Source organism: Aethalodelphis obliquidens, unplaced genomic scaffold (assembly GCF_003676395.1).
Source record: "Aethalodelphis obliquidens isolate GAN/ISIS:26980383/991018 unplaced genomic scaffold, ASM367639v1 scaffold72, whole genome shotgun sequence".
NCBI classification, from domain to species: domain Eukaryota; kingdom Metazoa; phylum Chordata; class Mammalia; order Artiodactyla; family Delphinidae; genus Aethalodelphis; species Aethalodelphis obliquidens.
Window position 1 is genome coordinate 338,759 of NW_020838016.1, and position 12,930 is coordinate 351,688.

Genomic DNA, 12,930 nt, shown 5'->3' on the forward strand with positions numbered 1-12,930 from the left:
GCAGATAAAATTCCATTCCAAAGAACATGAGTGCAGAATGAAAAAATACTAAACATTCAAGGTAACAAGCCACCATTAGCAAGAATTAACAAAAACAATAGTTCAACAAAACAGAATCACACCTGCAAAGGCCACAGATAGAATAATGATCAAACACAGAATATAAAGTATTTGTGTCCAGTAGATTTAAAAAATAAAGGAAGGAATTAAAAGGATGACAAAGGACTATCAAACTTGGCCAGACAAATTTGAAAAAGAACCGAATGCAACTTGAAGCAAAGTAAAACCACAGTAATTAAACTTAAAAATTAAATGGCAGTGGTTCTCAAACTTTGGTGGCATCAGAATCACTTGGTAAAACACAAAAGCCCAGGCCCTATCCTACTTCAGTGAGTCTACTTTTGTATTTCTATTTCTGTAATCTTAACTAGCTCTCTAGGCAATTCTGACACAATCCAAATAATGAGACCCACTGCTCTATGCAAGGTTGAAAAGTAGATTAGATACAGCCAAAAAAATAATAATAATAAATTGAAAGAAGGATCTGAAGAAATTATTCCTTTCTTGAATGAAGCACAGAAATTCAATAGAAGGAAAATATGAGTGGTTAAAAGATATGATGATACAGAGAGAATCATTACTTCCCTTTTCTCAGGCAAAAAAAGGAAAATAAAAGGAAAAAAAAAAAGGTAAATTTTATTAGCAGATTCTCATTAAAGGAGCTTGATCCAAAAAGAAACATCTGAGTTGTAACAAGGAATAGTAAATAAGATGATAAATACATGAGTAAATAGATATTTAAAAACTAGCCACATAATAACAATAATCTCTAATTTGTGCAACTAAATCAAGATGAACGAAAATATTGGACTATAAGGGCCTTCTCCAATATTTTGCTATTAAAGCATCTCTGTACTTATTTTCTACACATAGGCTAGTAGAATTACTGAATTAAAGGCTATGAACATTGGCCAAAACTCCAAATTACAACATTATTTTCTAAAATTGTTCCACCAATTTACAGTCATATAAGTAATATGTTAAAATGTTCCTTTTATTGAAGCATGGCTAGTCTAGATTACAGTTATATACATCTTTTCTATTTAAATTTTTTTTATTGAATATATAAACTATATATTTTTTAAATATATAAACTAAAATGATATGGATGATATAGTGCATTTGTAGATTTCTTTTTTTTCTTTTTTTACATCTTTATTGGAGTATAATTGCTTTACAATGGTGTGTTAGTTTCTGCTTTATAGAATACAGTTATATTTAGTTAAAACTTCAAGAAGACAAAGGATGGCTCTTTCACAGGCACCAGGATGAATAGCACTTGTCATTCTGTCAGGAAGTCAGTTAAGTTGGAAGATTTCCTGTTTAGGGTTGTTTATTATTTCCATCCCTCACATTACTATGGAAACAGTCAATGCAATTGTGTTTGATAAGATATATGTTACGTAATACATGTACAAATTCCCCATCTGTGACTACCTCTCTATGACACTACAGTTCTGAGAAATTAAATTATGCCATTTATATAATTATTTAAAAATTTGTATTATTTAATACTTCCTGTTCTAAAGTCTATCGATTTGGAGATTTGCAAAATCTATCTGTGGTATGGTAGGAGTCAGAATTAAAATAAAATATCTCATTACAAAGAAGCTTTCTTTAATTCTTTAAGTACGAACAAGAGTTTACTGATGAAAAAAGAAAGCAGAAAATATGCTTTGTGCCTGATCAATTCTCCCCAAATATCACCTTTAACATCTAACTTTCTCATTTACTGATTGAGATACTGCTTTGTATTATGTTGGTTCAGAATCTTAAATCTGAGCCTACAAATAATTTTGCAATATAATATGTTTTTTACTTTAAACTTAAGTCAGTTAGAAAAAAAGAAGCAACAGTTCCTCACTAGTATATTATTAAACTCAGTAGGAAAATATGACTAATGTTATCATTATGTTAAAAGTGTGTTCTCAGATATGTCATGTTGCTAGTTCCTGTTTTACATGCTATTTTATTAGGACTCCTCATCCATTTTAAATAGCAAGAATTGCCCTTTTTTAAAAATTTCTTTCTTTCTTCCAGTTTTATTAAGATATAATTGACATATAGCACTGTATATGTTTAAGGTATAGGGCATAATAATTTGACTTACATACATAATGAAATGATTATCACAATAAGTTTAGTGAATATACATCATCTCATATAGATACAAAATTAAAGAAATAGAAAAAATATTTTTCTTGTGATGAGAACTCATATTTCATATATAACATACAGCAATGTTAATTATATTTATCATGTTGTATATTACATCCCTAGTATAACTGAAAGTTAAAGGTAGTTTTGACTACCTTCAACCAATTTCCCCTCCTCCCCTGAGGAAGAATTGCCTTTTAACATTTAAATGGATGATGGTTCTGATGTTCTTACTTTATGATATCCAAGGAGTTTCAAAAGGTCATTAGCATAGCATAAACGGACCTTATTTTTTCCCATTATAGAAAATTGGAAAAATACATAAAGTATTAAGAAAAAGTCATCAAGAGTCTTACTAGCTAAAGATATGTACTATCAAGATGTTAGTGTATTATATAATACAATCTTATTTTCTAGATATCACTGTTTTAGTTTTTATATATGTAGTTATAATCATATTGGTTAGAATTTTATAGGCTTTCCCCCCTTCTATTTTGAAAAAGCTAATTACTTTTCAAGTGCATATGTTCATAAACAGGGATTAGTACAGTCCAGAGTCATTCTACAGGATAAAATGTTTTTATGGATGTCAGTACAAGTTTTTAAAGAAAGAAAAAGCTCACATTATTAGATGTAGATATATTCCAGATTTGAAAGATCTGCAGACACAAAATGATTATGGCTTTCCTTGTCACACAAAATGTTGATAATCTTTCCTTTAAAACTAGAGTGCTTTTTTTTATCATAAAGCATTTTCCTTTATTACAAATTCTTTGTAAATATTTTAGTAGCTGCATGATATGAGGTTCAGATGTATCACAATCCAATTTGTAACACCTCTTCTGTGCTACATGCTTCCCTGGATCGCTCATTTACATTTATGAATGAAAGAACATGGCTACTTGGTTTCCTCTCCCAATTTGAGTCTCCTTTGAATAAATCAGGAAGGCTGATAGGAAAGCTGGGGTCTACACCAAACCCACCACTGGAAAAAAAAAAATGGAGGGGTCTTCCCTGGTGGCGCTGTGGTTGAGAGTCTGCCTGCCGATGCAGGCGACGGGGGTTCGTGCCCTGGTCCGGGAAGATCCCACATGCCGCGGAGCGGCTGGGCCCGTGAGCCATGGCCACTGAGCCCGCGCATCCGGAGCCTGTGCTCCGCAATGGGAGAGGCCACAACAGTGAGAGGCCCGCATACAGCAAAAAAAAAAAAAGAAAAAAAATGGAGAGAAACTGTCATTTGAAACCCTGGCTTCTTTGAAACACATCATATGCTTTTTTAGAGTACTCTGGCAGCCTTTTTCCTGGGGCAAACACCATTGCTACCCAGGAGTGTTAGAAACCAACTCAAGCAGGCCACCTATTACAGGTTAATTCTTAAATCAAACATCTTGATTTCTCTTCCTCTTCTCATTCTTGCTCTCCACAACAGGCAATCATAGGGGACTCCATTGTACAAAAAAAAAAAGTTACCACCTGAGTTACAGTCAGTCCTCTCTTACTTAGAAATTCTTCTGAGATGTGTTAAGGTTTTTTCTTTGGTATGATCCACTCTGCTTCCCAAATCTTTTTCCATTCTCTTTTCAAAACCTTTAGTCCTGCGATGTGTACTTTTGTTTTTGTGCTTTTACCAATTCCATTTTTAAAAAAATTTCTTTATTGTTAATTCAAGAGGATTTTATTTGTGTGAGGGGAGGTAAATGCTGATTTCAGTCTGCCATCTTGAACTCAAAGTGTTGCATTTTCTTTTTAACACCCAAAAGTTCAGAATTTTGTTTTTAAAAAATATTTTAATTTTATACTGGAGTATAGTTGATTTACAATGTTGTGTCAGTTTCAGGTGTGCAGCAAAGTGATTCAGTTATACATATATATATACTCTTTTTCAGATTCCTTTCCCATATTGGTTATTACAGAGTACTGAGTAGAGTTCCATGTGCTATACAGTAGGTCCTTGTTGATTATCTATTTTATATATAGTATATTTTATATATATAAATTTTTATAATAATTTTTATCTTTTCTTCACAGCATTTATCATCTCTTACTTAATGTCTTTCTTTCATGCTAAAGTATAAGCTCTGTAGAAGCATAAGCCCTGTCTTCTTATTCTTCCTTTTACTTTCAATGGCCTAACCCATTATTAGGTACCTAATAATTATTTGTTAACTGAATGAATGAATGTGTCACATAACTTGTCTACTCTCAGTGAATTTACTGAAACTTAACACCTTAAAATAGTAGCTTGTGGGGGGAGTGATGGTAGTATCTGTGAACAGCTTGAAATGATATACAAAATTTTCTGGGTATGCCTCTCTTGTTTATCCTACAGTTCTCAATTTTCAAAGGGGCCCATTAAAGAAAAAAAAGGCTGAAAGTCACTGCCTTAGGAAAAGACCCCCAAAGTAGCATTTTACTCTAAAATATTTAAAGATCTCAACTTTGTAAACTGCTAATTCCCTCTAACTTAATTTTAATTCCACAGATTTATCTGTGGCATTCCCTTGGCATATTTTAGAAGCTTGGAATTTCTCAGGATCAGGTTCTGCAGCAGTTCAGTGCTAAGGTGAGAAGGGGCATCTAGGTAAGGATTGACTGCAAAGAAATGATACCATGGTACTCCTAGAAGCAGAGATAACAGAAGTAATTCTTCAATAGTCTTGGAGCACAAATACATTCTGTTTGTTTATAGAATACTTACCTTTTCAGCTGGGAGGATGTGTTGTTTCATGAACTGCTTCACCCTAGTAAGAACTTCGTGGCCTGTCCTAGTCTGTACAAACAATTGTCTGGTAGTATCAGTCTGTGGAAGTGCAGTACTGAAAGTTCTTTATAAAAAAAAAGTTACAAAGATGTGCAAAACCATTATTATAGATTTCTGAATAGAATGTAATGTCTTCCCCCAGTTTCCCAAAAACATCTCTCAGAAGAAGTTTCCATATTTTGGAGTTTTTGTCTTTCATGTTATGGAAGGAATGCAGAATCACTTTATTTTAAACATTAAACTTTAGTGCTTAAAGCACTTTTTGGAGAAAACATAAGCCTGGCATGACCTCAATCAATGGGAGTTTAAAATCTTTATTGAAGCCACATATCAGAATCTCTAAACAAGAAGGCAAAGAAATAGAATACAAATTTAATAATTACTCTTAGTATATGCCTCACAAATACAACTGCTGGATATCATTATAAACAAGACCTTTAAATATCATTATGAAAAGCAGCATCATCATTTGTCATGTTGTGGAGATTACAAATATTCGTGTATGAGATGAACTGTAAAACACAACTGTCCTAATGATATGCCATGGATACTTGTGGCTTGGGCAGAATTTCCAGGGACAGCATCATCCGTGCATTCAGTAAGTGCTATATATCACACTGTTTTTTTCTGTTTGTTTCTTTTAAATTTTGCTTTATATTGGAGGATAGTTGATTTACAACATTTACAATGTTTCAGGTATACAGCAAAGTGATTCAGTTATACATATACATATAGCTATTCTTTTTCAGATTCTTTTCCCATATAGGTTATTACAGAGTATTGAGTAGAGTTCCCTGTGATATATGGTAGGTCCTTGTTGATTATCTATTTTATATATAGTAGTGTGTATATGTTAATCTCAACCCCCTAATTTATTTCTCCCCTCCATCACACCTGTTAGATGGCAGTGTGTTTGGAGAAAGTGTATTAGATGTCTCAAAAGTGCTCCACTAATGGAGATATGAATTTCAAAGACTCTTATGAAATGTCTGAATACAGTTTCATGCAATGTCATGGTGGAAGAGAGCAACATTTCTAAACTTAATAAATCATCTTATATAATACATAACTTTAAACAGGTATATGTAAGTAACTTAAATATTAGAAGGAAACATTTGAGAATTTTATCAATATCTTAAAGGTTTATACATTCAAATTGCAAAAAAACCCACAAACCTCTTTTAATCATTAAATGGGTATTTTCTTTAAATCTGAGGTCAATTTATTTTCAAGCATAAAAGAGATTTACTAAAAAATTTTTTACCATGATTGGCAGCAGCAATTCTGGTGTTGTAAGCAATAAAAACAATCCCTATCCCCCTAAAGTTTATGACCTTCACATAGCTAATAAAGGCTCTAATTTGAGTTAGCCACAGAATCTATATTTTCTTACCTTTTTGAGAGTTGTAATCCAGTTTCTGCCAGAGGTTGCACAATATTGGCAAACTGAAAGCTACTTTCAGATGCATTATTTCCCAGAAGATATCTACTATATACTCCCTATAAGTAAATTAATACAAAGTGATTAAAATTCATGGAAAACTATTCTTCAACTATCCAGTCTTTCCACAGTTTCCCAGCTACGTGAATCACTAAACTTACAAGGTACTAAGATATAAATCAGACTATCAGTTCTATTAATTTACATGCAGGCATAATTATACCACTCCAAGTTAAAGACTTACACTTGTATCATTTGGTTAACATACTCTCATCATAACAGAATTATAACTGGAAATCAAACCAAACTTTAAAATGAGTTTAGCAGTTACTAAAGATACCAAATTGGCAAGTCATATCACCTCTAAAGATCATTGCTCTCCCTACACAGTGGAGAAAAATCTAAAGAAACTAAAATAAAATTAAAAACTATAAAACCAAAGAGAAGGCAATGAGAGACTTCTAAGAATATTTTATCTCATTTTTTGGACCCCTAATTTAGGTGAAACTATTCTCCGTTGAACAGTGTTAGCTGAATGCTCATCTGTTTTTCTTTGTTAATTCTCCATGTTCTGTGTTTCCAACATAATATACTCTCCTGTTCCCTGTCCCAAACACAATCAACTGAATTTCATTAATTTCTTTATATAATTCTTTGTACAATAAAACACTGTAGCAGTCTTTCCGTCATTTCCAATTTCACATTTCTAGTTAGAATGGAATGTTCATGATCATCTCTAAGGCTACTAACTACACAGTTTATGACATACATATTAATTTCGATCGTAAACCATGTCAAGCTTTTATTTGAAATGAAAATACATTTTAAATTCAAAGCCTATCTGTTATCTCACTTTGGAAATTGACAGATATAGAAACATACCATAAACCCTATTTTGAGAAATGCATCCAATCAACATGATTAACTAATATGATTAATATGATTCTAAACTACAGGATGAGATGTAAGACAACTATTTCCTAGACATTTCAGTTATTGGAGGACAGCATGAACTCTGAGGACAGGGAAAAATAACCATAATTTTCGTTAATCCTTCTTTTCCCATTCTTTTTTGTTTCTAAAATCTCTTATTTACTTGTTCTTCCTCCAAGCCCTAACCCCTTACCAGAGATGAAGCATCTCAATTTCTTAAAAAAACTAAGACTCAAAGTATAAGGGAGCTGAGTTAGTATAATGAAGAATGCAATTGTCTAAACTGTAAATTTAAAAAACTGAATTTATGTTCAGTTTTCTCTCAAAATTTATCACATAACTATCACATTATTAGAAAATGGAAAATGGACAATTAATTATGTGTTTGAGTGAGCTTATCTACTCACTCAAACACATAATTAAGAGGCTCTGTATGCTAGGTACTGTGCTGGCTTTGGGAAATACAATGATAATTCCTTCATCATCAGCCCTGATTAATAGGGTTTTATGATCTGAATCAGATATCATATAAGGAGTTTAACTCTTTCTTATATTGGATATTCAGGAAATAACCAATTCTCACATGCTTTTTCTGTTTTTGTTATTATGTCTTTCTCTCTCCCTTCTTCCATCTTTTCGTTTATTATACCAAAAAGTGATACCACATTTTGCTACTCAAATTTTTCCCTTGCCAAATTCCTATTCTGTAAACTCTGGATTTCTGTTTTATCCATGTCTGGTATTTGTTATTATGGAAACTAAATTGATCTAAAGATAAGAATATAAGAGAATACCCTGGTGGTCCAATGGTTATTAGGACTCTGTGCTTTCAGTGCCAGAGGTCCGGGTTCAATCCTTGGTAGGGGAACTAAGATCCCACAAGCTGAGCCTTTATGTGGCCAAAAAGAAAAAAAAAAAAAAAAGGAATATAAAACCCCCAAAGACCAAAAATATTGTCAACAGTACATCAATAAGTAATGGTGAAACACATGTTAAAAAATTAATTACCTGTGCTATTCCAGCAATTTTAAAATATGAAAGGGCAAGAAAGAAATTCCAGTTAGGAAGATTAGAATTAATTCCCCTGCAGCGGCAATATATTGAAATCAGTTCTTCCATTGATGGTACCCCTATAAAAACAGTATATACTATAAACTTTAATAAGAATGTCATGGTGAATATTTTAAAATGTCATATTGCATATAAATATAAAACTGAACATAAAATTAATCCATATAACAAAACATTAATCCATATAACAACATTATAATCTATATAATTATAATATTATAATTAAAATATTAACTATAATATAATATAATCTTATAATATATTATTACTTATATTACTTATATATAGTATAAATTATATTATATAATATAATGTATTATATTATTAATTATATATAATAAAATATAATATTATAATTAAAACATTATTATCCATATAATTATAATCCATATAACAAAATATGCTCTAAATGTTGATTTCCAAAAGAACATTATATACAAATGATTATATTTTGTAACAAATTACTAGAAGTGGAATGATACATTCAAAAAAATCGATAGAATAAAATGATTTAAAAACATTTCAAGAAACAAAAGCTATTTATCTAAGATTGCAATATAATCTTTTTATTAATTATGAAGCAAAATAAATATAATTTTATATTAATAGCAGTTTAGGCAACACTATGTTTTCATACCTATGTTTTCTTGCAAATGAGGACTTTGACTTAACAATGGAATGGTCCTTGGCCAAAAGTAGAACATAGAGAGATGAGCCAAGTCTGACAGAGGATGACCAATGGTTGAAAGCTCCCAATCTAGTACAGCTACAACTCGAGACTGTAATTAAAAATAAAAAGGTTTTAATATAGTAAATCCAAAACAACTAAAATAAGGAGATGAATGAAATAGAATATAATGAAAATCATATTTTCCATCAAAAGCAAATGTGAGGCTGTAGTTTGCAGTCTTTACCCACAGCGGCACATTTCATTTATCAAATAGAGCCAAGTCCCCTTGTTCCATTGCTGGCCAACAGCTCTGCATTTTACTTTACACAGCCTTAACATGTCTACTAATGAACGGAGGCAAAAGCAGTTGAAAAGTTTCAACTGGGAGTAACTATAGTAAAGAAGAAATTCTAACAATTACTTATAATTTAAGAATCTATTCTCTGGTAATGAATCTTACAACATAACAAATATTACACTCTTATGACAATAGTAATTTTTTAAAGTAAGTTATTTCATGCTATAGATATAAAACTATAATTGTTATAAAAGATGCTGTTTGTTTTATGAATACAAAATCCACCATTATATAGCAACATGATAAAAGAGTTGTGTAATTTGGAACCAATAACACGGAAAGCTTTCCTCATTCTATTTTGTAACAATATGTATCAAGGGACTATATAGCTTTATGTTAAGAACACAGGACATTCAACTGCAAATACAAGGGGAAAAGGCAATTTGTAAAATAATATGCATAGTATGATCCTATTTGTTTAAATAAAAAGGGTACAAATGAATACACAAAGTTGAAAGAATATACACCAAACTGATAGCAATGGCTATGGTTACTTCAAGGGACTGAGGCAGAAGGGATGGAATATGGGAGGAGACACTCCATTGGAGGGTTCTGTACGGGAGGAGTGATATGATAGGATTTGTATTTTAAGGTCACTCTAGCTGCTATGTTTTGGATAGACTGTAGGGGAGGCAATGAGGAGGCTGTTGCAATAATCTAGAGAAGGTTATCTAAGCCAGATAAAACAGCAAAGCTCACTTAAGCAATGCAAGTTACTGGGTTTCATGCCTTTATGTAACTTTGTGTGTGCTTGCACTCCCTTGCTTCTCTCATACATTTGAACACATTATTGTAGCTTAAAGGAAAAATGTGGTCTTTGGAATCACAGACCTGTATTCAAGTCCTAGCTCCACCATTTACTGGCTGTGTAATTCTGGACAAGCTAGTTAACATTTCTGATTCTCAATTTTTGCAGCCATAACATACACCTCTTGCATAGAGTTAGTGTGAAGATGAAATAAGAGCAGGTAACATGTCCATTTTGTTTACCAGTGTCTAGCTGCGAAGTACCTGACATACAGTAGGTGGCCAAAATGTATTTATTCAATGAATAAGTACAGAGCCTGGCATATAGCAGGCAATAAAAAATTTACCATTATGACTATGGGAAAAATTGATCACTGCTTCCTCTATGATTTGACTTCATAAGACTTTTTATGGTTGTGGTTATATTGAATTATAAGTTACTATATATGCTAGATTTGTTAAATTTGCTTAAAAAAGGGATTGGACGCATTTTTCTCTATACCATTCTGTTTGTTTCTGTGCTCTTGACGTCCAAAGAAAAGAAGATGATATACTTAATTATGCTATAAATGTTTAGCTTTTTTTAATTGAACATTTTCCCTGGAGTTAAGTTTCAAGAAATCTGAAACATTTTAAAAGTAATTACCCACAAAGCTATAAAACAATAGCCAGTGAGAAAAGCTGATGGGTCATCAAATTATCAATTAGTATAAATTAATTAGCCATGGTTTATTAGAATCCTGTCTATTCCTGTTTGTGTACAGAGCTATAAAAAGCATAGCATAACTTCTAGTGGATGAGGTGAACATTTACTAATTCATTTTGCTGCTAAAGAACTTAAAATGATTTCTGAGAGTTTTTTTGAAACCTCAGCACAACTGAAGCTTTTCATTTTGTTGATTATCTTCTACCTTGAGTTTTATTTTCTAGGTATGCTTTTTGCCGTATTGAATTTTTAAAAAAATTTTAAATTTATTTTTGGCTGTGTTGGGTCTTCGTTCTGCACATGGCCTTTCTCTAGTTGTGGTGAGCGGGGGCTACTCTTCATTGTGGTGCGTGGGCTTCTCATCACAGTGGCTTCTCTTGTTGTGGAGCGCGGGCTCTAGGCACACAGGCTTCAGTAGTTGTGGCATGCGGGCTCAGTAGTTGTGGCACACGGGCCCTAGAGCACACAGGCTTTAGTAGTTGTGGTGCACAGTCTCAGTAGTTGTGGCTCACAGGCTCTAGAGCACAGGCTCAGTAGTTGTGGTGCACGGGCTTAGTTGCTCTGCGGCACGTGGGATCTTCCTGGACCAGGGATCAAACCCATGTCCTCTGCACTGGCAGGCTGAATCTTAACCACTGCTCCACCAGGGAAGTCCCTTGAATTTTATTAATATGTATGTATATTACCTTTTCAAAACAAAAGAAACACATACAATACAGTAGGACTGACAATAGATGAAGGAGGTAGGAAAAAATATAATAATTTTTAATAAAGTGATAAAGCTAAGAGTAGGTCATTACATAAAATTAAATGTCACAGGTCATATTGATATATAGTTTTTAGCGTTGACAGCAGAATTTGCTCTGAGTTTTCTATGGACAAAATAAAGTATGAAGCATAATCAGTCACAATGTTTATAGTGCATGTAGATTAAAAACAAACCAGCTGCACCTGGATCGCTTCCAAGTGCCCATCAACAGATGATTGGGTTAAGAGGATGTGGTATATATACAATGGAATATTACTCAGCCGTAATAAAGAATGAAATATTGCCATTTGCAGCAACATGGATGGACCTAGAGAATATTATGCTTAGTGAAATAAGTCAGACAGAGAAAGACAAATACTGTATGATATCATTTACATGTGGAATCTAAAATATAATACAAATGAATGCATAGGCAAAACAGAAACAGACTCACAGATATAGAAAACAAACTTGTGGTTACAAAGGTGAAAGGGGAGGGGACAGGGACAAATTAGGGGTATGGGATTAACAGATACAAACTACTATATATAAAACAGATAAGCAACAAGGATATATTGTATTGCACAGGGAATTATACCCATTATCTTATAATGACCTATAATGGAGTATAATCTGCAAAAACCCTGAATGACAATGCTTTACACCCGAAACTGAAACTAACATTATATTACAAATCAACTGTACTTCAAAACAAAGCAAAAAAACCCAGCTGCTCAAGAGTGACAATTTTCATGGAGATCAGTCAAGACAGCAGAGTAGAAAGACCATGAGTTCACCTCCTCTCAGGAGCACACCAAAATAACAACTATAAGCAGAACAACCATCAATGAAAAAGACCAGAACCAACCAGAAAAGATCTTCTACAACTAAAAACATAAAGAAGGAACCACAATGGGGTGGGTAGGACAGGTGGACTCACAATATAGTCAAGGCCCACAACCCAAGGTGGATGACCCACAAACTGGAGAATAATTACACTGCAGAGGTTTTCCCACAGGAGTGAGAGGTCTGAGCCCCACGTTGGGCTCCCCATTCTGGGGGTCCTGCATCAGGAAGATGAGCCCCCAGTGCATTTGGCTTTGAAGGCTAGTGGTGCTTAATTGTGGGAGTCCCAAAGGATTGGGGGAAACAGAGACTTCACTCTTAAAGGGTGCACAAAAAATCTCACACACTCCAGGACCCAAAATAAAAGCCATAATTTGATAGGAGCCTGGGACAGACCTACCTGTTGATCTTGGAGAGTCTCCCAGAGAGGCA

At 33.1% G+C, this 12,930-nt stretch overlaps 1 protein-coding gene across 3 annotated transcripts in view; it reads right to left on the reverse strand.

The window, feature by feature from the left end:
* Positions 1-12,930, reverse strand: part of ACAD11 (acyl-CoA dehydrogenase family member 11) — an 81,204-nt gene that overhangs the window by 38,600 nt on the left and 29,674 nt on the right. For all 3 annotated transcript variants that reach the window (XM_027091670.1, XM_027091669.1, XM_027091671.1), the window contains 4 exons: positions 9,061-9,202; positions 8,361-8,482; positions 6,372-6,478; positions 4,916-5,042 (listed from right to left, as the gene is read on the reverse strand). In XM_027091670.1, coding sequence (XP_026947471.1) covers positions 4,916-5,042; positions 6,372-6,478; positions 8,361-8,482; positions 9,061-9,202 — 498 coding nt within the window. The remainder of the gene's footprint in view (positions 1-4,915; positions 5,043-6,371; positions 6,479-8,360; positions 8,483-9,060; positions 9,203-12,930) is intronic.